Below are 24,844 nucleotides of genomic sequence, written 5' to 3' on the forward strand. Positions count from 1 at the left end.
TAAATATGAACCACTAGTAGATAAGTACTCTCAGTCCTGTTTTACAAGACAAAATACATGGGGGTCAGAGAGTGCAGGTTCTGGGGCACACTGCCTCATTTCCAATCTCAGCTCCTTCATTACTGGCTGCATGATCTGGGGCAAATTCATGAGCCTCTTTATACCTCATATTAAAACATCCACAGTTAACAGTCCCTGGATATATGATTGTCATGAAACTTAAATGCTTTACCATGGATAGTGTTCCTGTGACAGTGCATGGCAAGTGGCAAGTGTTGATAATTTTCAACCCTTTTCATCAAATGGAAAAACTGACTCTTCAAAATTGTAAGTAAAACTCTAGGATATATCACCAGTAACTTGTAGAATGGGGGAAGCCAGGTCTGCAAAGCCTAGGCTCATAGGCACAATGTGGGCCCTTTGCCCCGACCTACAGGCTACCATGAAACGCCCTTCCATACCTTGGCAATAGGAAAAACACCTTCTTCCTGATCACAGAATCAGAGCAGAAGCATAAAACTGCTCTCCAGTGAAAACAGAATGGTTCCCGGTCATCAAGCTTGCTGTCATACCCTGAGAAAGGTATTTATGTGGTTTTTTTGTTTGTTTTTTTTGTCTTTTTTTTTTTTTTTTTTTAATAAAGCATGTGTTCATCAGCAGAGAGACCAACCAGCTTTGGAAACAATAAAAGGAGTATCCCAGAGGAAGTGTGCATTGAAGAGCGGTAACTGGAACTGAAGCAAATGGCTGTGAGAATCCCATTTCCATTGGCTGCATAGTCCTGGACTCAGCCGGCTATGAATTAACATTTGACTCACTTTATAGTTTGATTCTCCTAGTTCTTTTGCTTCCCACTTAGATCTGTCTTCAGAAAAGAATACACTGACCATGCCACAGAAGCGTGAAAGTCTTTGTAACAGTTATATTTTCATTGCACATTGAGTTTCTGCACCAATCTTGTACATATGGTTCACTTAAGTTGGCCTTATATTTCATTATCTAAACCACAGTATTTTAGAGTGAAAGAAGGTACTTTTTTATCAATGCCCTAAGACAATAGGCTAAAAGGGACTTAGGAAATTGGGACATATAGCTAAGTCAATATAAGTTAAGCATTAGATTTTAAAATACTCCATCTCCTCTCCTTCCCAAAATTAGATTTTCAGCCTGTGCAACTATGTAGCATACCAATATATAGTGCCCGAGTTAAGGTATGCTTGGAAGGTTTTTAATATGGCTGTGTGGGGGTGCCTGGCTGGCTCAGTCAGTAGAGCATGCAACTCTTGATCTTGGGGTTGTAAGTTCAAGCCCCATGTTGGGTATAGAGATTACTTAAAAATAAAAGAAAAAAATCTTTAAATGTGGCCGTGTGATCTTGGATAACATATATAAATCTTTAAACTCTACTGTCCCTATTTTAAATTGGAAACAATAATTCCCATCTGATAGGACTGTTGTGAGAATTTATGTACAACACACACATATGTACACTCAAATACACATATAAATATATGTGTGTCTATATATGTGAATATGTATATACAGTCAACCCTTGAATGACATGGATTTGAACTGCATAGATACACTTATGCGTGGATTTTTTCAGTAAACAGCTACAGTATAGTGTAAATGTATTTTCTCTTCCTTATGATTTTCTTAATAAAATTTTAGATCCTCTAGCTGACTTTATTGTAAGAATACAGTATATAATACATATATGAAATATGTGTTCATTGATTTTTTTTATGCTTATTGGTAAGGCCAGTAGTTAAGTTTGAGGGGAGTCAAAAGTTATACATGGATTTTCAATTGCATGGGTGGAGGGGGTCAGCCCCTGACCCCTGTGTTGATCCAGAGTCAACTGTATATCTTAGTTCAGTGAATGCTCAAAAACTGATGGCTGTTATTATTTCCTTACCACTCTAGTTCAACTCTCTGAGGCCCCTTGTGAGATAGGTTGCAGACTTTTCTCAGGCGACAATGCTCTGTACTGCTGTGTGATTTCTTTTTTTTTTTTTTTTTAAGATTTTATTTATTTATTCATGAGAGACATACAGAGAGAGAGGCAGAGACAGAGGCAGAGGAAAAAGCAGGCTCCATGCAGGGAGCCTGATGTGGGACTCGATCCCAGAACTGCAGATCATGCCTGAGCCAAAGGCAGACACCCAACTGCTGAGCCACCCAGGCATTCCCTGCTGTGTGATTTCTTGTACTTCAGTATCTGCTATGTTCCAGGAATGGTTAGCTCTGTATGTATTGATAGGGTGAAAACAAAACTATGCCTCTCAGTTTTGCCTTCTCTCAACAAATGACAAGATTAGTTGTTGGTTTCACAATATTTATAAAGTAAATATTCACAAATCGGTAATCAGTATGTTTATGAGCATGGATATTTCTGTTCTGTGCTAAAGGTACCATCCCATGTTACATTATTTGACCTAGAACAGGCCATTTTGAATGAAAAGGAGTAAGTATCCTTAGGGAGGGACTTCAGTGTCACCTGGGAGAAAGCTTTTTTCAACTGTAGATGACTTCTGGTAACAGGAGAAGTTTTGGATGTATAGAATTTGGGGACTTTAGGAGTGGCATCAGGAAGGCTAGATATAGAAAGAGATGACTAGAATTAAAATGGGAGGGCTTCCCAGTGAGTGACTAGAAGGAAATAGAATCTTTGGTGAAACCTATAGTTAAATGGTGAGAAGAGGAAATCCAACAAAGTCAATAGAGGTCAGAGGTATTAGATATGAAACATACTTAAGTGTAGTGTCACAGAGTTGGGAAAAGTGGACTATGAACATGTAAAGTCAAGGAAAGTGGGCTATAAATACACAAAGGCAATGACAATAAAAAGGGTCAAGCACCTTTTATGTTGTTTTTACTGTCCTTCAGCGTCTGATGATGTCTAAGGATATGCTGCCTAATTGCCAAAATCTACTGGAGAGAAAAATATAAAGGTGACTCAAGATAGCTAATATTTTTTTTATTAACAGTGAGTAGAAGTGAAAACCTATCCTTTTACAAAAAAAAAAAAAAAATTCACTGCTGCTTTGATTGCAGTATTAAGAAGTTAAATGTAGGCTGTGGTATAACACCATAGATAGCCAGACTGGCCGTGATGTAGATTCCAAGGATCTGTTCATGTCTAGCCTAGAAGAACCTCACTTTCATATACACAGTTATGTGGAAATGGCACCTGGACTCAATCTTGATCCAGAAATAACACAAAAATGCTAAAATATTCATGTGCACAGCTAACAAGTCTATCTTAGGTTTTTTTCAGCTTTATGACTAGTATAGGTTGTGTGTCAAATGCCTTTTATGATCATTACTTAATCGTTTAACAAGCTCTGACATGACTCTAATAGATTTGGGTGTTTTTTTAATGTATTGAAATATGGAGGTGGAAATATTCTTTTTGTTCAAGAAAGTACATCATATATTTCCACATGCAAAGTAAAAAAAATTGCTTCTATAGAGAATATATGTCATGCTTATGGCACATTCAAGACATTTTTAATCCTTTCCATTTAGAGAAAAATATCATATAAAAAGTTTGCTTCCCACACAAATCAATTTTTTTCTTTTTATCCTTTTTCTCTTTCTAGCTTTCTTTTCCCCTTTGTCCATGAGTGTTAAATTGCACAAAATCTAAATTCTGCGTAATGACAAATATTAATCTAGTAATAGTCACCTTATCTACATTTATCTCATTTTAAACCCTAAAGGCAGGTAGAAATATTTAAAATAAAGTTAATAAAACAATTTTGTCATTAAAAGTTTATCCATAAAGAGAGAAAAAACTATACTTATTAATATTGTATTTTAAATCAAGTTAGTACCAACTTGACAGGATTTAAATATTACCTATAATTAAGAATTAGGTAGCCTTTAGAATATTTATTATTTCATTATCAATAAGCATTATTACTTTCACCAAATAAATGTCTCATTGGTGGGCGCCTGGGTGGCTGAGTTGGTTAAGAGCCTGCCTTAGGCTCAGGTCATGATCCCATAGTCCTGGGATCCAGCTCCACAATGAGCCCCACATTGGGCTCCCTGCTCAGCAGGGAGTCTGGTTCTCCCTCTCCTGCTTCGTCTGCTCACTTTCTCTCTCTGTCAAATAAATAAATAAAAAATCTTTTTTAAAAAAAGTCTTATTGGCATATAACTTCAGACCATTAATGACTTCCTTTTCTTGATAATCAAAATAAAGAAGAAACTATGCATCATTTCATAAATATGACATTTACATTTTGTCAATAATTGTCCAATTTTCCTACAAGTTTGGTATTTTTTAATGATCCTGTTGCTATCACATTCTATGCATTGTTTATAACGTGCACATATTCAATACGCAATATGTGTGCTTATTTCAGTGAATATATAGGAGAAAGATTCACCAACCTTAAAATAAACTACCTCAAATTTTTCTTGTTCAGTCCTAGCTTGGCCACTTCCCAGCTGTGTAACCTCAGGCAACCTACTTACCCTCTGAAATTCTCAGATTCTTTATCTTTAAAATGGGGTCATTATTAACTTGCAGGGTCCTTGTGAAGATCAGAGCTAATGCTCACCATGCACCTGGCAAAAGTTAGGTGCTCAGTAATTGGTAGATGTTAGCAGTAAGTGAAATTGAGGTCAGCAATCCCTACCCTCTCCCTAAAAAGATAATCCAGAAAGAAGCAGCTAGCGATCATAGTTCTGCACCATGAAAATGTTGACTTTCTACGTCACTGAAAAAGCCTTTCATTGGCCCTGCAATACTAGCTCAGTGCTTTCATATACCACACACCCTGGGATCAGAGCCGTCACGCAGGTTTTAACAATCCTACCTTAGATTCAAAGAATCAGATAAAAAGAGATGTTGTAAAGCCAGGCTAAAGATCTGTCGATCTGTGTAAAAACATTACCTGAGCACAAATTTTCATGAAGCTTTTCCAAATGTAACACTTCAGCCTGCGAGTGAAGAACTGGCATCTGAAGAACACGGGGCATGGGATCAGTGCCCTAAAATAAAACGTAAAATGATTTCTCTCCTTCAATGGATTTGTTTTGCCCCTGACCTAATTTCTATGCTAATTTATAGGGCTTATGATTAGTTTATCCTCTCACAGCCCATACCTCTGCCTTCTTTCTAGTCTCCCAGGGTCTGACTCCGGGAAGTAAGGCACACTGTCATCGATAAACTGCATTCACTGAACTGTTCATTATTCAGCCACTGCTGATCCACTTTGTGGATTTTCCACGCCTTTCATTTTGTCTCCTCCTCAATCCTACTACCTTTCTTTTGATGATTTCACTGCTCATTATCACCTCTACCAGAAGTGAGAAGAAAGAATGTGAAATTTAAATGAGTTGGAAATGACTTTTAAAATTTATTTTGAGGATAAGGAGAGAAAGTTGAAAATGTGAGCTAAAATTAGGCCTGGGGTTTTCTGATGACTTTGCCTAGCTATACTTATCCCTGTTAAAGTGAGGCTAATTAAGTTCTGAAAATAAAAGAACTGCTCTACCCTACTAACTGTTCTACCCTACTCTACCCTTCCTATTGGAATATGTGGGGAAAGAGGAGAAATGTAAGATCCATTTACACCCAGTTTTCTAAAACAAAAAGAAAGTATCAGTATAGTCTAATGCTTACAAAAGTCACATAAATTGCACAGTTCAGTGTTAAATGTTTTAGAAGACAAGTTTGTATTATACTAAATTATCTTATTTGCATCCTTTTGTACAAGTAGTATAAATAGTATATTTATTTACTAAAGTAATTATACAGCTTTTTTTAGCAAAAGAACCGATCTGGTAATTTCCTATTAGCTGCACAATTAATCTCTGAGCTGTGTAGGAAAAATGCAAGTAGGCTTTTTTTTTTTTAAGTTTAATATACTTGAACAACAATTTACCTAAATTAAAGCCCCCCCCCCCGACAGCCACCCTTTTTCCTCAATTTTTCCAGGGGTTTTAGTTACCCATGGGCAGCTGTAGTCTAGAAGCAGATGATCTTCCTTCTGACATGTTGTCAGAAGGTCAACAGTAGCCTAATGCTAGGTCACAGTCCCCGTGCCATTCTGTTCACCCCTCACTCCACCTGATTGTGTAGGTGTCTTATCATCTCACGTCATCACAACTAGGGTGAGTACAGAATGGTAAGATTTCTGAGAGAGACAGAGAAAGGCCATATTCACATAACTTTTATTACAGTATATTGTTAAAATTGTTCTACTTTATTGTTATCATTGTTAATCTTTTATTGTACCTAACTTATAAATTAAGCTTTATCAAAGGTACATATGTATAGGAAAAACAGCTCTCAGTATGATGTATGGCTTCAGGCATCCCCTGAAGGTCTTGGAACATAAGCCCTGCAAATAAGGGGGAGCTACTGCAGTATTGTTTCTTAAACATATTTGTAAATTGGAAAAATAATATAAAATAACTGACTAGTACATATAGCAATGTTTAATATCAAGGCTTTTGGAAGTCAAGGGTGGTAAGAAAATAACTGTTCTTTTTCTAAGTTATCCTCTAACATCAGATCCAATCCTGAGGCCAAAATCTACTATTCCAAGAAATAGGAGTATTTTTAAGACTTGAATTAGTTATGCACCACTTATCTTGCTTTCAACTAATGTATAAAATGAGGGTTAGCTGGGCAATCCATAAAATTACTTAGAACTTTTCAGGACTTTCAAGTACACACAATAAATCTACACACAAAATGTATTCTAAGTCTACAAGTTGTAAGAAGAGTGAAGCTAGTCAGACACAGAAGAGTTTGTGTTTCTGTATATATATCTGTTTAGAACATAGTAACTGACTAAAGAAGTTCTTACTTCAAAAAGGCATTATATAGCAAATCTATGCCTCCAATGTTTTTCCTACTGTATTTGAGTGATTAATGTTTGTTGGCTTGAAATATATCTAAATGTATATAGGCCCTAGATCCGTCTATTCAGATGAGAAGGGCGTACCAGAACAGAAAGAATGTGAGCTTTGGAGGCCACAGATATTGATACGCATGTGACTTAGGTCTGTAAAATTGAAATAATGATACCTACATTGTAAAATTGTTATGAACAGTAAGCAAATAGACATGTAAAACACCCAGTAGCATGTTTAAAACATAAGTGACAATAAATGGTCAATTTTATTATTTTTCAAATATTGCGTTGGTTTTATAAATGTGATCAGCTCTCAGTCTTGATTGTTGGATCAGAAAAGGAATGTGTGTGTGTGTGTATAAACATGCATTCCATACACACATATTATGTAAAAGAATATATGTATAAAATATTGTATATACATGCATATTTAATTACCTATTTATATTATTTTATATTATACTGAATTTTTATATCTTATATTTTATACTATTTATATTTATGCATATATAATATACATCATATATACATACATCTAAGTCATCTAAAAGGACTGCTAATTTCATATATTAACAAGCAGAAATGGAATAATCTTAAGGTCATATTATAAATTTATACCTATTCTCAATCTTGAATTAATTAGAGCATTTATAGAACTATGGTTCAAAATAGGTTTAAATATCTGTGTATATATTTTAAATACTTTAAATAGTTCAAAATAAAAGCTACCTGGAAAACATAGTTACCTCAAATATTTTTAAAGTTTCAGGGTATATTTGATAAATGTACAAAGTTTGAAGATGATATCCTGATGGACACTTACAAGCATGCTCACACTTCATAAAGAGATAAGACTACAAGGAGAGAACCTTGCAGTAAATGAGAATTATTATTAACTTTCAGGGATGTCATGCAGAAAATAATTATCTAACCTGTGTATCATTATTCAGTGTCTGTTAATGACAGATATTAGGGAAGCTATTTAATGAATATAAGTCCTTGTAGAGTGTAGGGGTGTATTTACGGGAAATTTGAAACAGAGAGGTGTGATTTCTTACCTAAAGTCACACAGTATCCTAGCAATAACCCAGAAAACACAGAGAATCCAAATTTCCTCACTCTGCTCAGTGTACCATCTATTCTTATCAAATTGTTTTCCTTTTCTATAGGAAAAATAGGCTTGGGAGGTATATAATCTAACTATTCTTCTATATCAATTTTTATAAAACACCTGGGAAGCAAGCCCAGTGCAGTTGAGACATCTGAGAAGTTCATAAGTATTATTTTCAAGGGAGGAATAGAACAGAAGCTCTCCAGGTCATCTTTAGAAAGAACTATGTGACACCAGATGGCAGGTCACAGGGCTGGCATCATAAGGAACAAGAGTCTGGGAATGTTTTCACTGTAGCCAGGATGAAGGTATGGGAGAAAAAAGAAGGGTATTTGGTCTGTTTTTTTTTTTTTTTTTTTCCCTGAGGCCAAATTACAGTGTAACCCTGCTTGAAACCTCTGCTTAGATCTTCAAAAAGGAAAGATAATAACAAGTACCTCAGTTAACAGTTTGAATTGTGACCTGAAGGTTTTACCTCAAATTGTCCCAAGGTCTTCCAGTTTTGATGACAAACTTCCATCCAGGGACTTTGCAATCACAAAGCGACGGGAGTTATTATTGCCATTCTAAGCATTATCTCCAGAATGTTTAACTTCTGCGTTTCAACTTACATTATATTTCATATGACCATGCTTTTTAGAAACTCTAGAAATATTATATTATTACTAAATTCTATGTATTACAGAATACATAGATTTCGTTTCTTGCCTACTTCATGAAGCGTAAGAGGAACACTTAACCTTTTCATAGAAACCAGCTGGATATGGTCAGAAGACCAAAACTCTGCTGGGATGTGGGATGGGGACACTTGAAAATGGTACATCTGTGCCCAAAGTATCCACTGCAAATTAGAGAAAGAAAGAGTGCAAGAGTCCAGGGAGAATTAAAGGTTGTCCTCAAAATAATTACAAAGAGGTGATGTCACTTCAATTGGATCGTCTTCGTAAACTACAGCTCCTGTGTAGTGTCATTGTAAGCAAAGGACAAATTAGGAAGAGAGATTTTATATCTTCACCAAAATAAAAGGTGAGTGATTTTAACTTATTGGAGAGGACATGAACTGTGAGGGGGATATACAGTGTAGCACTGTTGCTGTTTGTAGAGATGTAAAATTAATTCAGACAGTGGGGGGCACCTGGGTGGCTCAGCGGTTGAGCATCTGCCTTTGGCTCAGGGCATGATCCCTGTGTCCTGGGATCGAGTCCCACATTGGGCTCCCAGCATGGAGCCTGCTTCTCCCTCTGCCTCCCTCTCTGTGTCTCTCAAGAATAAATAAAATCTTTATATATAAAAAAATTCAGACAGTGGGCCCCGCTTGCATGTATTCTGACTGCTGACTTACTGCCTGCCTCTGGCCATGTGCCCCAAACTTCCAGAAGCTGTGGGTATTGTGTGAAGACACAAATTAAACGCATTTTAGAAGGAGCTTGATACTGATTTTTGGAGTCAGATATGTTTCAACTACAGATCCCTCGGTAAACATTTACCAATTATGGTAAAAGTTCAGCTGTAGGGCAGAGTCAGCTGCTGAAGAAGAAGAGATGTACGTGTGCTTGATCACTTCCCGGACTGTGCTTTATCAGCTGTAGAATGGCTTCACACCCACGTGTACGTGTTGCTGTGTGTGTTCACCTCTTCGCAGCCCTCCAATTTCACTGTAAAGAGCTTAAAGGAGTTAATTTCATAAATCAGATCCATGTCATAAGCTAGATACGTATAATAGGGAATTTTGCTTGTGGACTCCGCGGACGGTCGCATTGGTGCAATAAGAAACAGTTACACAGACCGAGTGTTTTGATGTAGGGTGTTGTCCATTGCAGGACTCTGTGTCTCTAGAATTAACAGAGATGAAGAGATAATAGGAAGGAGCTAAACAATTGGTCCCCCTCCCCCCCCCCGCCCAATTCATATTCTAGTTAGTATACGGTAGACTAGGAAAATTAAAGTGGTTCCTATGGAAAGCACAGGATGTCAGATCCTTCTCTGACCCAAAAGGAAGATTTTTCTATTCTGGGCCCAGCCACTAAATATGCAGTGGGGAGGAATTTTTTTTTTTTTTTTTTGTTCAGGGCAGTGCAGAGGCTATGTGGAAGCCCAGGCATGAAGAGAAATGTCTACTCAGGGAAAAGGTCAATGGCCTTTTCCATTATTTATATGGCACCCCACAGATCAAAAAGTGTTTCACAGACTTAATGTATTGGAGTCTCTCCCCAGCCCTGATTTTATAAATGAGGAAACAGCTCTGGTGGCAACGTAGTGTGACAGTCTGAGGAAATAATCTCAGCATTTTTTTTTTTTTTTTTGCACCACACCCCTTCAGGGTTCCTTTCGAAAGGGCCACTTTTCCCAGGAAGGAAAAAAAAGGGATAATTTGAAAAGTAACAATTTTTTTTTCCTACCTAAGGCTTCAGGCCCCCCCTCAGAGAAGTCGGTGCAACCTGCGGGCCGGCAGAACCCCTCGGGTCAGTCTCCCCACAGCTGCTTCCACGCCGCCGCCGCCGGGCTCCCTCCCGGGGCCGGAAGCCACGACCCGCCTCTCAGGTGCAGACCGCGCGGCCGGGACACCCAGAACCCCCCGCGCGCTCTGCCGCCGCCGCCCGCGAGGACGCGGGACGAGAGCACGTCGAGGCCCTCAGCGACGCCGCGGCGCTCGAGCTGCCTTTTGGGCTCAAACCACCTTCAAAGAGAGTTTTAAGTCCCTTGGCTCCGCAGAGGAGCGCGGATTCCCCCGCCCCCGCCCCGCCCCCGCCCCTTCCCTGTGCAAACCCCGCTCGGTTGCAAGTGTCTCGGAAGAGCTGGTGGCAAAGCGAAGCGTTTTGGGGCTCGCGCCTGCGGCTGCTCGGTGGCGCCCACTTCCCCCCTCTCCCTCTCTCCAGCGGATCTACGAGCAGGCTTCTTGATTGATGCGGATTCTCCCTCCCGCGCCCGCAACCTGTGGACTCGGGCTGCGACCGGCGAGGCTGGTGGGCGCGCGCGCCGCGGGGCCCGGGCCGGGTGGCGCCTCCCGCGGCGTCCGGCCCCAGCCCGTGCCCTCGGGCCCCGCGCCCTTTCCGCACCCCCCAACGCCCGTTAGCCCCCGTCCTTAATTGACGAGCCGGTGACTATTGGCTGAAGTTCCCCCAGCGATTTGCATGAACCGAGAGGGAGTGTCTTGTGCCGCCCTCCGGTCAGGAGCGCGCCGACCGCAGCCGCCCTGGGAGTGCGCGGCCGAGGGAACGCGCGCTGCTCGCGGGCCCCGGCTCTGAGCTGGCGCCCGGCGACCCGGCACCCGCGCCTGGATATGGGGCGTCTAAGTCGTCCCAGGAGCAGCCGCAGCCGCAGCCGCCTGCCGGTAAGGGTTGGGGTCCGGGAGCCCTGCAGCCCCCCGCCCGGTTGCGGCGGTGCCGCGCGCGAGGCAGCTTTTGCAAAAAAAAAAACAAAAAACCAAAAAACAAAAACAAAAACAAAACAAAAAAAAAAAACCTCTCCCCGGAATCCAAACTTCACGCGAAGGCTGGAAGGGAGGGAAAAGGAGTTTTGGGGGGTTAAGGTGTCTTAGCACGAGATTGGCAAAGCCCTTGGGTCGGGAGAGTAAGTTTCCGAAATTGAAATGTAGGCAGATGAGGTTGGGGCTGGGGGGGGGGGGGGGGAGGGGGCTCGATCCACTGGAGATACTGGGGCGCGGGGATTCTTTCTTGCTGTCGGCACCTGCCCGGACTGGCCGCTGTAATGGACAAATTGTTTTTGCGTTAAGCATTTTCAGCGTCTACTTCTGGTCGCTCGGGGGGCCGGGTGGGGGGGTGGTTAGTGAGGGCTTGATAAGAGGTGGAGATCCAGATCCTTCCGATTTGACACTAGAGGAGAGCCAAAATGAAAATCACTTCTCTGACCTAAAGTGTTTATTTAATTGGGGGGGGGGGGGGGCTGGTTTGGAAGGGAAAGCACCTCTACGTTTTCCATATTATTATTACTATTACCGATGTTGTTGCTGCTGCTGCTGCTGCTGCGGGGGGTCTCGTATTCAGGGATGCGACCCACGTCGCGTTCCGGAGACCTCAGTGGTAGAAACGTTTCACTGGGAAGTCAGTTGATGAATTGCCGGCCCTGGCTCCCCCCAGCCTCCCCCCTCTCCGTAGCCTCCCCCGTGGCTTCCCCGCGGCGTGGCGCAGTCCCGGAGTCGGGGGCCTCCAGTCTTGGCGTGTGTTTCCAGGGATGCTCTCCGGCTCGGGAGGGGGCTGATGGAGAGCGGCGGGGGGCGGGGGGGTGGAGAGGGGAGGCTGGAAAGGGAACAGAAAACGTAAGTTTGGGCGACAATGTTGCCCCTTACACTTCTGCCTTGCAGCAAGTTTCCTCCTCGTCGTCCCTCTCCGACTGCAGGGGTTGCCCTTGGTAACGGGGATGGGGGCAAAGACGATGACCCAGCCGCCCGGGTTTCGGACCTCAGCCCCCGTGTTCCCGCGCGGCTGTAACGAGCCTTCTCCCCCCACCCCCCCCTTGCAGCATCTGTTCCTGCTTTTCCTCTTCGTGGGACCCTTCAACTGCCTGGCGAGTTACAGCCGGGCCACGGAGCTTCTGTACAGCCTGAACGAGGGACTGCCGGCGGGGGTGCTCATCGGCAGCCTGGCCGAGGACCTGCGGCTGGTGCCCCGCGCGCCCGGGAGGCAGGACCAGCTGTCGCAGCTGCCCGAGCGCGCGGTCGCGGAGCGCAACCCCCCTCTCTCCTTCAGCCTGGCCTCCCGGGGACTGAGCGGCCAGTACGTGACCCTCGACAACCGCTCCGGGGAGCTGCACACTTCTGCCCAGGAGATCGACCGGGAGGCCCTGTGTCTCGAAGGAGGTGGGGGAGCTGCCTGGGGCGGCAGCATTTCCATCTCCTCCTCCCCTTCCTCGGACTCTTGTCTTTTGCTTTTGGATGTACTGGTCCTGCCTCAGGAATACTTTAGGTTTGTCAAGGTGAAGATCGCCATCCGGGACGTCAATGACAATGCCCCGCAGTTCCCCGTTTCCCAGATCTCTGTCTGGGTCCCGGAAAATGCACCTATAAACACCCGGCTCGCCATAGAGCATCCTGCCATGGACCCAGATATAGGCACTAATGGGGTGCAGACCTACCGCTTACTGGACTACCATCGCATGTTCACCCTGGATGTGGAGGAGAACGAGAATGGGGAGCGCACTCCCTACCTCATTGTCATGGGACTATTGGACAGGGAGACCCAGGACCAGTACGTGAGCATCATCATAGCAGAGGATGGTGGGTCTCCACCACTGTTGGGCAGCGCCACCCTCACCATTGGCATAACTGACATTAATGACAATTGCCCTCTCTTCGCTGACTCACAAATCAATGTCACTGTGTTTGGGAATGCTACAGTGGGCACACCGGTCGCAGCTGTCCAGGCTGTGGATAGAGACTTGGGAACCAATGCTCAGATCACCTACTCTTACAGCCAGAAAGTTCCACAAGCGTCCAAGGACTTATTCCATCTGGATGAAACCACCGGAGTCATTAAACTTTTCAGTAAGATTGGGGGAAGTGTTCTGCAAACTCACAAGCTCACCATCCTTGCTAATGGGCCGGGCTGCATCCCTGCTGTGACCACAGCCCTGGTGACCATTATCAAAGTTATTTTCAGACCACCTGAAATTGTTCCTCGTTATATAGCAAATGAGGTAGATGGTATTGTTTACCTGAAAGAACTAGAACCCATTAACACTCCAATTGCATTCTTCACCATAAGAGATCCAGAAGGTAAATACAAGGTGAACTGCTACCTGGACGGTGAAGGACCATTTAGGTTATCACCCTACAAACCATACAATAATGAGTATTTGCTGGAAACCACAAAACTAATGGACTATGAGCTACAGCAGTTCTATGAAATAGCTGTGGTGGCCTGGAACTCTGAGGGATTTCATGTCAAAAAAATTATTAAAGTGCAACTTTTAGATGACAATGACAATGCTCCTGTTTTCCTTCAACCCTTGCTGGAACTAACTATTGAAGAAAATAATGCACCCAATGCCTTTTTGACTAAGCTGTATGCGACAGATGCTGACAGTGGAGAGAGAGGCCAAGTTTCATATTTCCTGGGACCTGATGCCCCATCATATTTTTCCTTAGACAGTGTCACAGGAATTCTGACAGTTTCCACTCAGCTGGACCGAGAAGAGAAAGAAAAGTACAGGTACACAGTCAGAGCTGTTGACTCTGGAAAGCCACCCAGGGAATCAGTAGCCACTGTGGCTCTCACAGTGTTGGATAAAAATGACAACAGCCCTCGGTTTATCAACAAGGACTTCAGCTTTTTTGTGCCAGAAAACTTTCCAGGGTATGGTGAGATTGGGGTAATTAGTGTAACAGATGCCGATGCCGGACGAAACGGATGGGTTGCCCTCTCGGTGGTGAACCAGAGTGATATTTTTGTCATAGACACAGGAAAGGGCATGCTGAGAGCCAAAGTCTCTTTGGACAGAGAGCAGCAAAGCTCCTATACTTTGTGGGTCGAAGCTGTTGACGGGGGTGAGCCTGCCCTCTCTTCGACTGCAAAAATCACAATTCTGCTTCTTGATATCAATGACAACCCTCCTCTTGTTTTATTTCCTCAGTCTAACATGTCCTACCTGTTGGTACTGCCTTCTACACTTCCCGGCTCCCCAGTTACAGAGGTCTATGCTGTTGACAAAGACACAGGCATGAATGCTGTCATAGCTTACAGCATCATTGGAAGAAGAGGTCCTCGGCCTGAGTCCTTTAGGATTGACCCTAAAACCGGCAATATTACTTTGGAAGAGGCGCTGCTGCAGACACACTATGGACTCCATCGTTTACTAGTGAAAGTGAGCGATCATGGTTATCCAGAACCTCTCCATTCCACAGTCATGGTGAACCTGTTTGTCAATGACACTGTCAGTAATGAGAGCTACATCGAGAGTCTTTTAAGAAAGGAACCAGAAATTAACATAGAGGAGAAAGAACCACAGATCTCAATAGAACCAACCCATAGGAAAATCGAGTCTGGGTCCTGTGTGCCCACCCTCGTAGCTCTGTCTGTAATAAGCTTGGGTTCTATCACACTTGTAACAGGGATGGGTATATACATCTGTTTAAGGAGGGGGAAAAAGCACCACAGGGAAGACGAAAATTTGGAAGTACAAATTCCACTCAAAGGAAAAATTGACTTGCATATGAGAGAGAGGAAACCAATGGCTATTTCTAATATTTGATATTTTCTTGTGAATAACACAGAACTGTTTTAACTGGCTTTGGGTAGTCTTCATCACCTAAACAAGAGTGTGTAGATGACAGTTCCAATGAAGAACAACTAATTTATAACTTGTACTATATTGTAAATAAGCTGTTTACAGGTTTTTAAATTCAAAATCAGAGGTTATAAAATGTGTACAGCATTTTTTAATGAAAATTAGTACTAACAGCTATAGAACTGTTATAAATATATATATATATATTTAAAAAAAAAAAAAAGCTTGGACATGATTTGCAGCTTTCATTCACCAAGCAGATTGATAGAACCTGGGAATAAGGTAAGAAATGGTACATTGCTTTTTTTTTTTTTTTTGGTGGAAAAAGTCCTTTAACCACAAGAGGGCATCAGCTGCTCCTTTGCAGGGAACTGTTTTGAGGTATTGTACAGGACAGTTGTTGTACATGAAATTAGTGAAAGAGTATATTTTAAATATATTGTTTTTAACATTTAAGAAATATGAAATTGAAATAAATTGAATTTCACTGCACTTCAATGTATGATATTGCAAGAAAGGAAATGCGTCCGTAAGCAGAATGTTTATTACCTCACCAGTACATCATGTATAGTTTGAAAGAGAAAGCATTACCAAGAAGCGCAGTTTCTTTTTAGCAAGGGTGAAGGCATTGCCATGTGTTAAAGATTTGACCTGCTGAAGAGTCTTTCACTTTCTGTGTACTCAAATTGCTTTCTGTTCCCTGTACCACTGCACTTGCTATTATTACAGGGGAAATGTGTATATTCTCCTTTTAAAGACATTGTAACTAGAAATTGTGTCCAAGGAAAACAGCCAGGAGCAAAGAAATGTTTCAATCCTTAGGTGCTTCCTAGGTGTTCACGACATTTTAGTGCTTTGACAACTTGTCAGTAGTACTTTCTACTTGGGTTATATTTTAGGTTTTCATGCGCTTGAACTCATTTATCACAGGAGAAAATAAAAATCATGTTAAAGCAGAATTATTCTAGAAGCTAGTGTGTACATCACCGGTTGTTTTAGTTGAGCCCTTTATAGAAAAGTTATACTTATCTTTTTGTTGTTGTTTAGGTTTGTTGGCTACCATTTCTGGCTTCCTTTCTTTGGCTTTGGATTAGGTCCAAGAGTTTATTTGTAAGCCCAGCAGCAGATTTCTTTGATAACTTCGCTTTTACTGAATCCTTTGCAATGAAGCAAGCTGGTTCCTTAGTGATTGATCTCTTTCACTTCATTGTGTGAGCTGGGAATTTTATTTTATATGAGAGCTATAGCAAAATATCTGTATACACAAGGAATGTGTTTAGCTTAAACTGGATCATTCTACTTTTTGGCATCACGTGTCTGTACTGTACCAAACGTGTTTATATGTCTGCAAATTAAAGGTATATATTTTCATAATTTCTTTCTCATTTTTTCCATCTTATATTTGGACATGGGCTTGTTCTTTCACTGAAGTGCCTGCTATTGGCATTTGTTTGCTTCTAGAGGTAAATGTGGGTAAAGTGCAAATATTCTGTTTGCTAAAGTTTATATTAAACTAATTAATTACTCAATTAAACATTGGGTAAATCATTTCATATGTGTGTAGACATAGACGTATATATATATACATAATAGTATGCCTATATGTTTGACAGGAGTTCATATGAAAATTTATACCCAGGCATGTCCACACGCATATTAATTTTTGGTCTAGTATCAACTATAGACATTCGCTTTACTACATACTTATAACCAATCCTTTGTTAGCTGTGCTACAATGGCTTTCAATACATTTTTAAAATACATTGCAAAAAAAAATTGAATGCAAACACCCAAGACCTTTTGAATTTGTATTATTAACTCATTTCTCTTGTTTTCTTCGGTTTGACAATTTGAATAAATAAAACAAACATAGGAAGCTGTACTGTTTATTACAAAAAGGAATTATATTTTTATTGGAAATTCCTTTTGTATAAGAAGCACCTGAGCTAAGAAACTAAGATCATTTAACCCCCCAAAACTTTTCATTCATAATTGATGTATGGCAGTGGAGGAAACCATCCTCTACCAGTCATCTTTGTATCTTATTTCTCTTTTTTAAAGGAAGGAACTACATATTAAATAAGTAGCACCATTAAGGTAAAAAAAATCCTCTTAAGGGCAGTGATTTCACCATGAGTAAAAGTAACAAAATATTCTATTTATTTCTAAATTTGAAGAAAGTTCACGTTCCTCGGGGTAGAGGCTTCGTCTCTAGCATGAGAAATGCCTGTAACGTTAATAAAAAGACATATTTCTGAATAACTTCTTGTGCCAGGATTTCCTTTACAAAAACATCTCATTCACATTAAAAGCATTTATAACAAGGAAGGTTAAAGTAAATTAAGCTCAAAGATAAAAGCCCCTTTTTACTAACACCTTGTGCTAGAACAGTTGCCAAAATGTATGCTAATCATGTCAATGTTGTTAGTTGAGCTGGCACAAAAATAAATGTTCCATTCATTAAAAGCCCTAATATCCATTTAACAGTTTGAGAACCAGTGAATCCTCTTTGCCCAATTTAATGAAGAAGAGATTGCTCTGATCTGCACTGCCAAAGCCATTCTTATACTACAGAGAAAATTGTTCATTAATTTGGATTGGGAAATTTAAAAGCAACAAGCAATTTCAGCTATAGGGGAAAAAACAATTTACATTACTTGAGTCTTCAGAGTAGATTCCCTGACCCTATTTAAAAAAAAAAAAAAAAGTTTTCTCCGCAGTTCTGCTTCTATCAATGGTGGTTTAAAGGGGGGGGGGGGGGGGGGGGATGGTCCTTCTTTTAAAACAATTTTATTTTCTTTTAATGAAAATAAAAATCCAAATCCTTTGTGTTCCGGATGTGTTTTATGAAAACAATGGGCATAATCCTGCTATGAAAGACATACCGAGGCTATATTAAGGATGGTATGGAGTTGACGTGATTCCAGTTAGATATCTCATAAGGATTCCAGTTTGTACTCCCAGAAAATGTCTCAATTAACAACTGTAAAAGGAGGAACTATGCAATGCTCTCCTGAGTCAGTGGAGACTCAGGTCTCAATCTCTCCTTGGAGAAGTGAAGATTCTGTGGGGTTCTTGCCTCTTACAGACCATGGAAAATGTAAGGAAAGACAATACTAAACATATGGTGCTTTTCAACTCAACATTGGGCAGTCTAAGCTCAGAGGGACCAGAGACCTAGATATCTGACCATTTTCTTCCCTCTAAGGTAGATCTGCTCACTGCAAGGATCTAGTCAATTGCTCCAAAATACCATTTTGCTGACTATCTCTGCCTAGCCATGTGCCTTCACAGTGTGAATTGTAAATAAATATTTATTAAAAGGTAGAGAAATGACAGTCCTGCAAATAGACTCGAAGCAGGAAAAAAAAATTTTAATTGGTAATTCCTGAGGAAAAAACCCCACTATAATGTATTTTCTAGTTGTTTCCACATCTGATAAGAAAAGATCATAAAACTTTTCAGATTCATATGTACATACATGCATACAATCTATAATAATTTTTAAATGTCAAATATTGTACAGAATTGCTTTTAAAATGGTAGCATTTTTTTTTCTCTGATAAACCCCTAAAATGGGAATGTATTCCTTTATTGGCATAGAACAAAACTGGATGAACTTTAAACCTTAACCCACTAATGTCAAGAAGAATACCGGGATGATTTAAAAAAAAATAATTCAGTTATTCATTCCATTTGTATTTATTTTAGTACTCTTAATTACCAGGAATTTAATTGAGAACAAGGCAGAGTCTTTGACCCTCAATGACTTTATAGTGTGGAAATCCAATAGAATAGAAAACCCTTCAATCTCAAAACATTGTGTGGGATAAATGATTACTCCCAGGATGTCGAGTGTCAAGTGAGCAGGACCTAACCCAATATTACAAAGTATTAGATAAAGCTTCCCAAAGAGGGCAATTTCTAATTTGGGCCCTCTCAAAGGAGGTGATGTCTAATTGAAAATTTAACTAGGAGAAGTTGGCAGAGGAGAGAGAAGGGTATTCAAGGAAGAGAGAATAATGTCCAAGCACACAGGTGAAAGAGCATGTCATGATTGAAAAATCAATGTTTTTGGTTGAAGGGATGAAAAGAATGAGTAAGGAGCTTGGAGCTGTACATATACTGCAAATAATGAAGGGATTCATTGTTCTACTTGGAGGTTGCAATTTTATCCTAGGGAATCTGTGTTTTAAACTGACCGTTTTGGCCATGTATGAAGCTTCTGTTGAGGAAGATTATAGAGACTCACTACAAGGTAGTAGTGATAATTCAAGGGAAAGTTTGGGTCTTAAATCAGGGAATATGAACAAGATATAGTATAGGATATGGCAGGTAAATAATTTATAGCTGATAAAGCTATAAACTAAAGCTATAAACTTGTGATACCAATAGAAATTAAAAATCGATATGTGAGAGACCAGAAAATTCACAATTTTCATATTTGGCTTTCAAGCCTATTTTACAAATTTGAAAAGGCAGGGAACTCATTTACTAAACATTAAATGATCAATGAAAGCACTGGAGCCATAACCCCCTTTCTAATGTTGGGTTTTATGATACAGATGGAATTATAAAGGGCACTAACTTACCCAATTTATTTCGTATTTATGACTGTCAATTCTATTCAATTTAACAAACATTATTGTGTGCGCATGTGGTAGACAGTCCAGCATGAGGTTGACTTCATGAAGAATATTTCATCCATTTGCAATATTTTGCTTGCAGTTGCACTAAACATCTCCACAGGCAGAAGAGTCATACTAAAAATTTAAGAAAAAAAGAATAAAATATCAAATGGACAGTATAAGATGCAAACATAATTTCAAGTGTTTTGTGCATTTCAAGAAACATGATATGTCTGTTGCAGGCAATTCTGAACAAGATCAAGGAACTATGAGCAGGTGAAAAGGGTAAATACCGTCAAGAAATACATAGGTCTTGGGGGCACCTGAGTGGCTCAGTGGTTGAACATCTGCTTTTGGCTCAGGTTGTGATCCCGCGGCCCTGGGATCAAGTGCTGCGTTGGGCTCCCCACAGGGAGCCTGCTTCTCCCTCTGCCTATGTCTCTGCTTCTCTCTCTCTCTCATGAATAAATACATAAAATCTTTATTTAAAAAAAAAAGAGATACCTAGGTCTTGAGGTTTAACATCACTTTGGGATGAAAGAAGTCATTGAACATATCTTAGGCTGAGTTTATCTGTGTAAATGAATAATTTACTAGTATCTAGTACTCACTGGTGGAAGTTTCAAACCCAGGCTAAATAAACATATAACAGGTGTAAAAACAGTATTGTATGCAGTCCTAGCTTTGAGAAAAATTGTCCTCTTTTCCAAAATAACTGCCCTAAGACTTGTCTACATGAAAATTATGTATTTGTTCTATCTCCTTGTGAAGTTTGGAAATCAAATAAATTAATTCATGCAATATATTTCACACAAATGAAGGGCTCCACAAAAAAGGGGGGCTATTATTATTGCTTTTGGAATTAACTAGTTTGCCATGAAGTTGTCTTAGCAGTTTTTTCACTCATTCTTCCATCACATTCATTGAATCAACGTCCTTATTATACAACAAAAATCCATAAAATTGATACTGTTTTAGATTCAAGGCCCATATGCTCAAAGCAATCTAATATATTTATTCATTTCTTAAGCCCTTTGACTTTTTCCCCTTTTTTTTTTTTTTCTTAAAATGAATTCATATGTCCTTTTTCTTTTGGAAATCTCATGAGGGCCAGGACTTTAAGTTGTCAGACCACGGAACTTGCAACTCTCTCATTTTTCAGTTGAAGAAACTAAAATACAGAATACCAAGGAAAAGTTTGACAATTTAGGGGATAAGAAGAACAAAACAGGATTTATGAATGTAAAAAATATTCAAAATCCTTCTAAATACAAAATCCAACTTTGAAATATTTCCCTTACAACATATACTTTAATTTTACCTTCATCAGAAAGTTCACCAAAGTTTTATAAAGACAATACTAAAAATTAAAATTAAAAAAAAATCTCTGCAATGAAATCTCATCTAAAACTGAGGTCCATCAAAACTAATTATTCACTTGATTTATTGAGATTTATGTATCTTCCCTGCATGCACTGGGAGAAAAAATATTGACACAATTTTAAAGATAAAGCTATTCCTCATAAAGGAAGAAATATAGAAAATGATAAAATTATGTATTTTTAATTTTATAGTTTTTTAAAGATTTTATTTGAGAGAGAGAGAGAAAGAAAGAGAGAAAGCAAGAGCAGGAGGAGGGGCAGAGGAAGAAGCAGACTTCCTGCTGACCAGGGAACTGGGTGAGAGACTCTGATCCCAGGACCCCAAGATCATGGCCTGAGCGAAAGGCAGACGCTTAACCGACTGAGCCACCCAGGTGCCCCTCCAATTATGTATTTGATAATTATAACTGCAAAGAAATAGTAAGAAAGCATAAAACTTTAAGAGATTAGAGAGTAAGGGAGAATAATCAAGGACAATTCCATGAACCCTACAGAAACACAGAAGGAATAAACCTGATTTAAAATGTGGGAATGAATATTTACTTATGCAAAACTTGTATATGATAGAAAATGTAAGTCCGAGTGTGTTTATAGGGATATAACTGATTTGAAAATGAATTGGCGCAATCAGTGGCTCAGTCCATTACACATCAGACTCTTGATTTTGGCTCAGGTCATGATCTCAGGGATGTGAGATTAAGTTCCACATTGGGCTCTGTCCTGGGAATGGAGCCTGCTTGTGGTTCTTTCTCTCCTTCTCCCTCTGTCCCTCCCCCTTTCCCTAATAAAGAAAAAGAAAAAAAAGAGAAAGAAAGAAGAAAGAAAGAAGAAAGAAAGAAAGAAAGAAAGAAAGAAAGAAAGAAAGAAAGAAGAGCAAGAAAAAAAGAAAGAAAGAAAGAAAAAGAAAAGAAAGAAAGAAAGAAAGAAAGAAAGAAAGAAAGAAAGAAAGAAAGAAAGAAAGAAAGAAGAAAGAAAATGAAGATGACCAGGCTTATATATATAGTAAGTTAAATGAAGGTAAACTCAGAATGACTGAACGTTAGGAACTCACTAAATCACAAACTGCACAACCTCAAAGGAACTTTGGATTATTGTCCTTTTCCTTACAGATTTGGGTATTATATCCTGAATCTTTAACAAAGATAAAAGTATTACCATTAACTATTTATTTACTAAACATATTAGCCTATGCTTATTATAAGCAAGACATTAATGCTTGGCACAAGGATAAATCTTCTTCCATCCTCAAAAAGATTACTCTCCAGTTTGGGAAAAACGAATGTGAACCACACAAATATAGAAATTAATATTGTGTCTCTCATCTACTCTTTCACCTGTGTCTCTTACCTGTACCTCTACCAGAGAGACAACGGTCATGATAGTAGATCAAAGTGCTGCCCAGAGATATGTGGTATATCTAGAAGCTAATAAAGAGAATATCAAAATTATTAGAAGAATATCATCTTTGCAATGTATATGAATTAGTAAATGGAAATTGTTTTCTGTGGATAGAATGGGCAAATTTAAAGACTTTTACAACATCTATTTCTTTTACTCATTTTGAAAATTGGAATTCCCTGTAACTCTAAAGGAAACTTCCACTTAAAAACTTAAAGAAATCAATGCAACAGGCACTGTTAACCAGTCACTCCTTTCAGAAAGATCATAAATTTTAGACTCCAGAATAATTAAAATGTAATTATGATATTCATTGACTCTACATTTGTACATATGTACACACATACTATGTTTCACAAATAGCACAGACTTCTATTTTTCAAATATACATTAAATCATTTCAAATTCATAGTTTTGTGTTAATAAGCTTTCTTAAGGTGTTTTCTTGGCATTGTGAAGTTTTGATTTAATGGGAGTGTAAAATGTACTTTGGGAATTGTTATGTAAATCTTTCAAGTAATACTATGTAACAGTGTTTTTCAAAGTTATGAGATCTGGTGAAATGTATGATGAGAGGACATTTTAATGTTAATGTATAAAAATTACTGCACATACATTCTGAATTCTCCATTTTATTATGAAGAAAAAATACTCCAGAGAAGGTAACTCTAGAAAATTCATGGTAAAAAAAAACACTGTACTTTAAAGGGAGAGTGGGATGGTCAGAGGAAGAAAAATTTAAGTGAATAATAATTTTAGAATCCTAAAAAATTAAATTACTTACCTAAAAGTTTTTTTCCCTTTTGAAAAGCATCATCCACCCTCCTCCTCATCACTCACCCCCACTGCCTTATTAACTTGGGAAAGCAGTTTCCTTCACATTTCTGTCTTAAATTTTAAGATCCCACATGTTCTCAAAATCCAAATGAGTGTGTGCAATGCTAACCATAAAACAGGTGCTAAAAAGCACTATTGCTTTGAGACAGCTTTCAATTTATGATCCTTTCATTTTCCGACAGTAAAAACCTTCATTTTATTTACAGAATTTTTTGTAAATAGCCGTTAACATTCACTGCAACGAGAGAAATTTCAATACAGGTATTTATCTTATCTTTAAAACACTTACACTGAATCATCTAAGCATTCAAATTTAGCAAAGCCAACCATCCTGCATGTCTGATTTCTCCATCTAGTCCACAAAAGACTTTATCCTACAAAAACCACTACCATTTCCCCCATCTCATTTACAAATGTGTTTAGCAATTTAATATACAGATTTCTGTGAAGAATAACTGAATATAAGTTGGCTTATAAGTTTCTTTGAAATAAGAGATTTAATACAACTGAAATGGATCAAATTAATTTCATTTTTGTGCTTTATGCTTGACTCAGGACACACAGTTTGAAGTGCCATGATATACCAACATTCTCAATCAAACCGTTTGGTGGTAATTGTCAATTAGCCCAGCTGGAGATTATTTCTAAAAGACCTTAGTGGTAAAAGTACATATTGGAAAAGACAGGTAAATATACACAAAGACTTAGAAAATATTTGTCTCACTGAACCAGGAGGAATCTTCAGACATCAATGTTTTATTCCCCTTTGAGCTTCCTTGATCATAATCAACCATCCTACTGGTGTTCCATAAGGGAAGCACAATGTTCTCAGAATACCTATATTAGCCTATGTGTAAGGATTATGGTGCCCCAAAGATATCCATGCCTGAGTGTGAATCTATGAATACACTATGTAATATGGCAAAAGGGAACTTGCAAATGTAATTGACACTATAGACCTTAAAATAGGGAGATTTCCTGACTTAAGGAAATATAAAGACTCCTAAGTCACAGTTAACAAGAAAAAGGGACTTCAGTCCTATAACCATATGAAACTGAATTCACAAACAACCTGAATGAGCTTGGAAGTGGATTCATCCACAGAACTTCCAGAAAGTACAACCCCGCTAACACCTTGATTTCTGCATTGCAAAGTACCAAGTAGAGGACTGATTAAGCCACTCTGTACTCACTTCTGACGAGAGAGGAATGGCAGTTAATAAATGGATGTTACTCTGAGCTGTTAATTTTGTGGTAATTTGTTAAAGCAGTAATGGAAACTACTATAGTCTCCTGAAAAATATATTACACATCCATTAAAGGCTGAGTTTAGTTGACGCATTGTAACGAAATCTGCTTGTATTT

At 39.3% G+C, this 24,844-nt stretch overlaps 1 protein-coding gene and 2 long non-coding RNA genes across 10 annotated transcripts in view; 1 reads left to right on the top strand and 2 right to left on the bottom strand.

Moving 5' to 3' along the window:
* Positions 1 to 10,527, bottom strand: part of LOC144287941 (uncharacterized) — a 41,530-nt gene extending 31,003 nt beyond the window's left edge. For 4 of the 6 annotated variants that reach the window (XR_013355814.1, XR_013355812.1, XR_013355815.1 and 1 more), the window contains exons 1-4: positions 10,392 to 10,527; positions 8,468 to 9,824; positions 5,970 to 6,155; positions 4,911 to 5,007 (exon numbers count right to left, since the gene is read on the bottom strand). This is a non-coding gene — a long non-coding RNA (uncharacterized LOC144287941). The remainder of the gene's footprint in view (positions 1 to 4,910; positions 5,008 to 5,969; positions 6,156 to 8,467; positions 9,825 to 10,391) is intronic. The other 2 variants (XR_013355811.1, XR_013355813.1) reach the window with 2 other exon arrangements.
* Positions 10,528 to 10,765: 238 nt separating this feature from the next.
* PCDH20 (protocadherin 20) lies at positions 10,766 to 16,608 on the top strand. Of its 2 annotated transcripts, none has more exons than XM_077855448.1 (2): positions 10,766 to 11,329; positions 12,472 to 16,608. In XM_077855448.1, exons 1-2 carry the CDS (start codon positions 11,273 to 11,275, stop codon positions 15,196 to 15,198), a joined length of 2,784 nt encoding a protein of 927 aa, XP_077711574.1. In that variant the 5' UTR covers positions 10,766 to 11,272; the 3' UTR covers positions 15,199 to 16,608. The 2 variants fall into 2 exon arrangements, with proteins under 2 accessions (XP_077711574.1, XP_077711575.1); XM_077855449.1 differs by having other exon boundaries at positions 10,766 to 11,323.
* A 521-nt stretch (positions 16,609 to 17,129) lies between these two features.
* LOC144287945 (uncharacterized) overlaps positions 17,130 to 24,844 on the bottom strand; it is a 35,911-nt gene continuing 28,196 nt past the window's right edge. The window contains exons 3-5 of one of the 2 annotated variants that reach the window (XR_013355817.1): positions 22,592 to 22,668; positions 19,827 to 19,997; positions 17,130 to 17,461 (exon numbers count right to left, since the gene is read on the bottom strand). This is a non-coding gene — a long non-coding RNA (uncharacterized LOC144287945). Of the gene's footprint in view, positions 17,462 to 19,805; positions 19,998 to 22,591; positions 22,669 to 24,844 lie in introns of those variants that run through there. The other variant, XR_013355816.1, reaches the window with a different exon arrangement.

The sequence above is a fragment of the Canis aureus genome, chromosome 17 (genome assembly GCF_053574225.1).
Source record: "Canis aureus isolate CA01 chromosome 17, VMU_Caureus_v.1.0, whole genome shotgun sequence".
In the NCBI taxonomy this organism is placed as follows: Eukaryota; Metazoa; Chordata; class Mammalia; order Carnivora; family Canidae; genus Canis; species Canis aureus.

Coding starts and splice junctions, on each gene's coding strand:
- PCDH20 (XM_077855448.1), top strand. CDS start 11,273: ATGGGGCGTCTAAGTCGTCCCAGGAGCAGCCGCAGCCGCAGCCGCCTG. Junction 11,330..12,471: donor GCAGCCGCCTGCCGGTAAGG/GTTGGGGTCCGG, acceptor CCCCCCTTGCAG/CATCTGTTCCTGCTTTTCCT.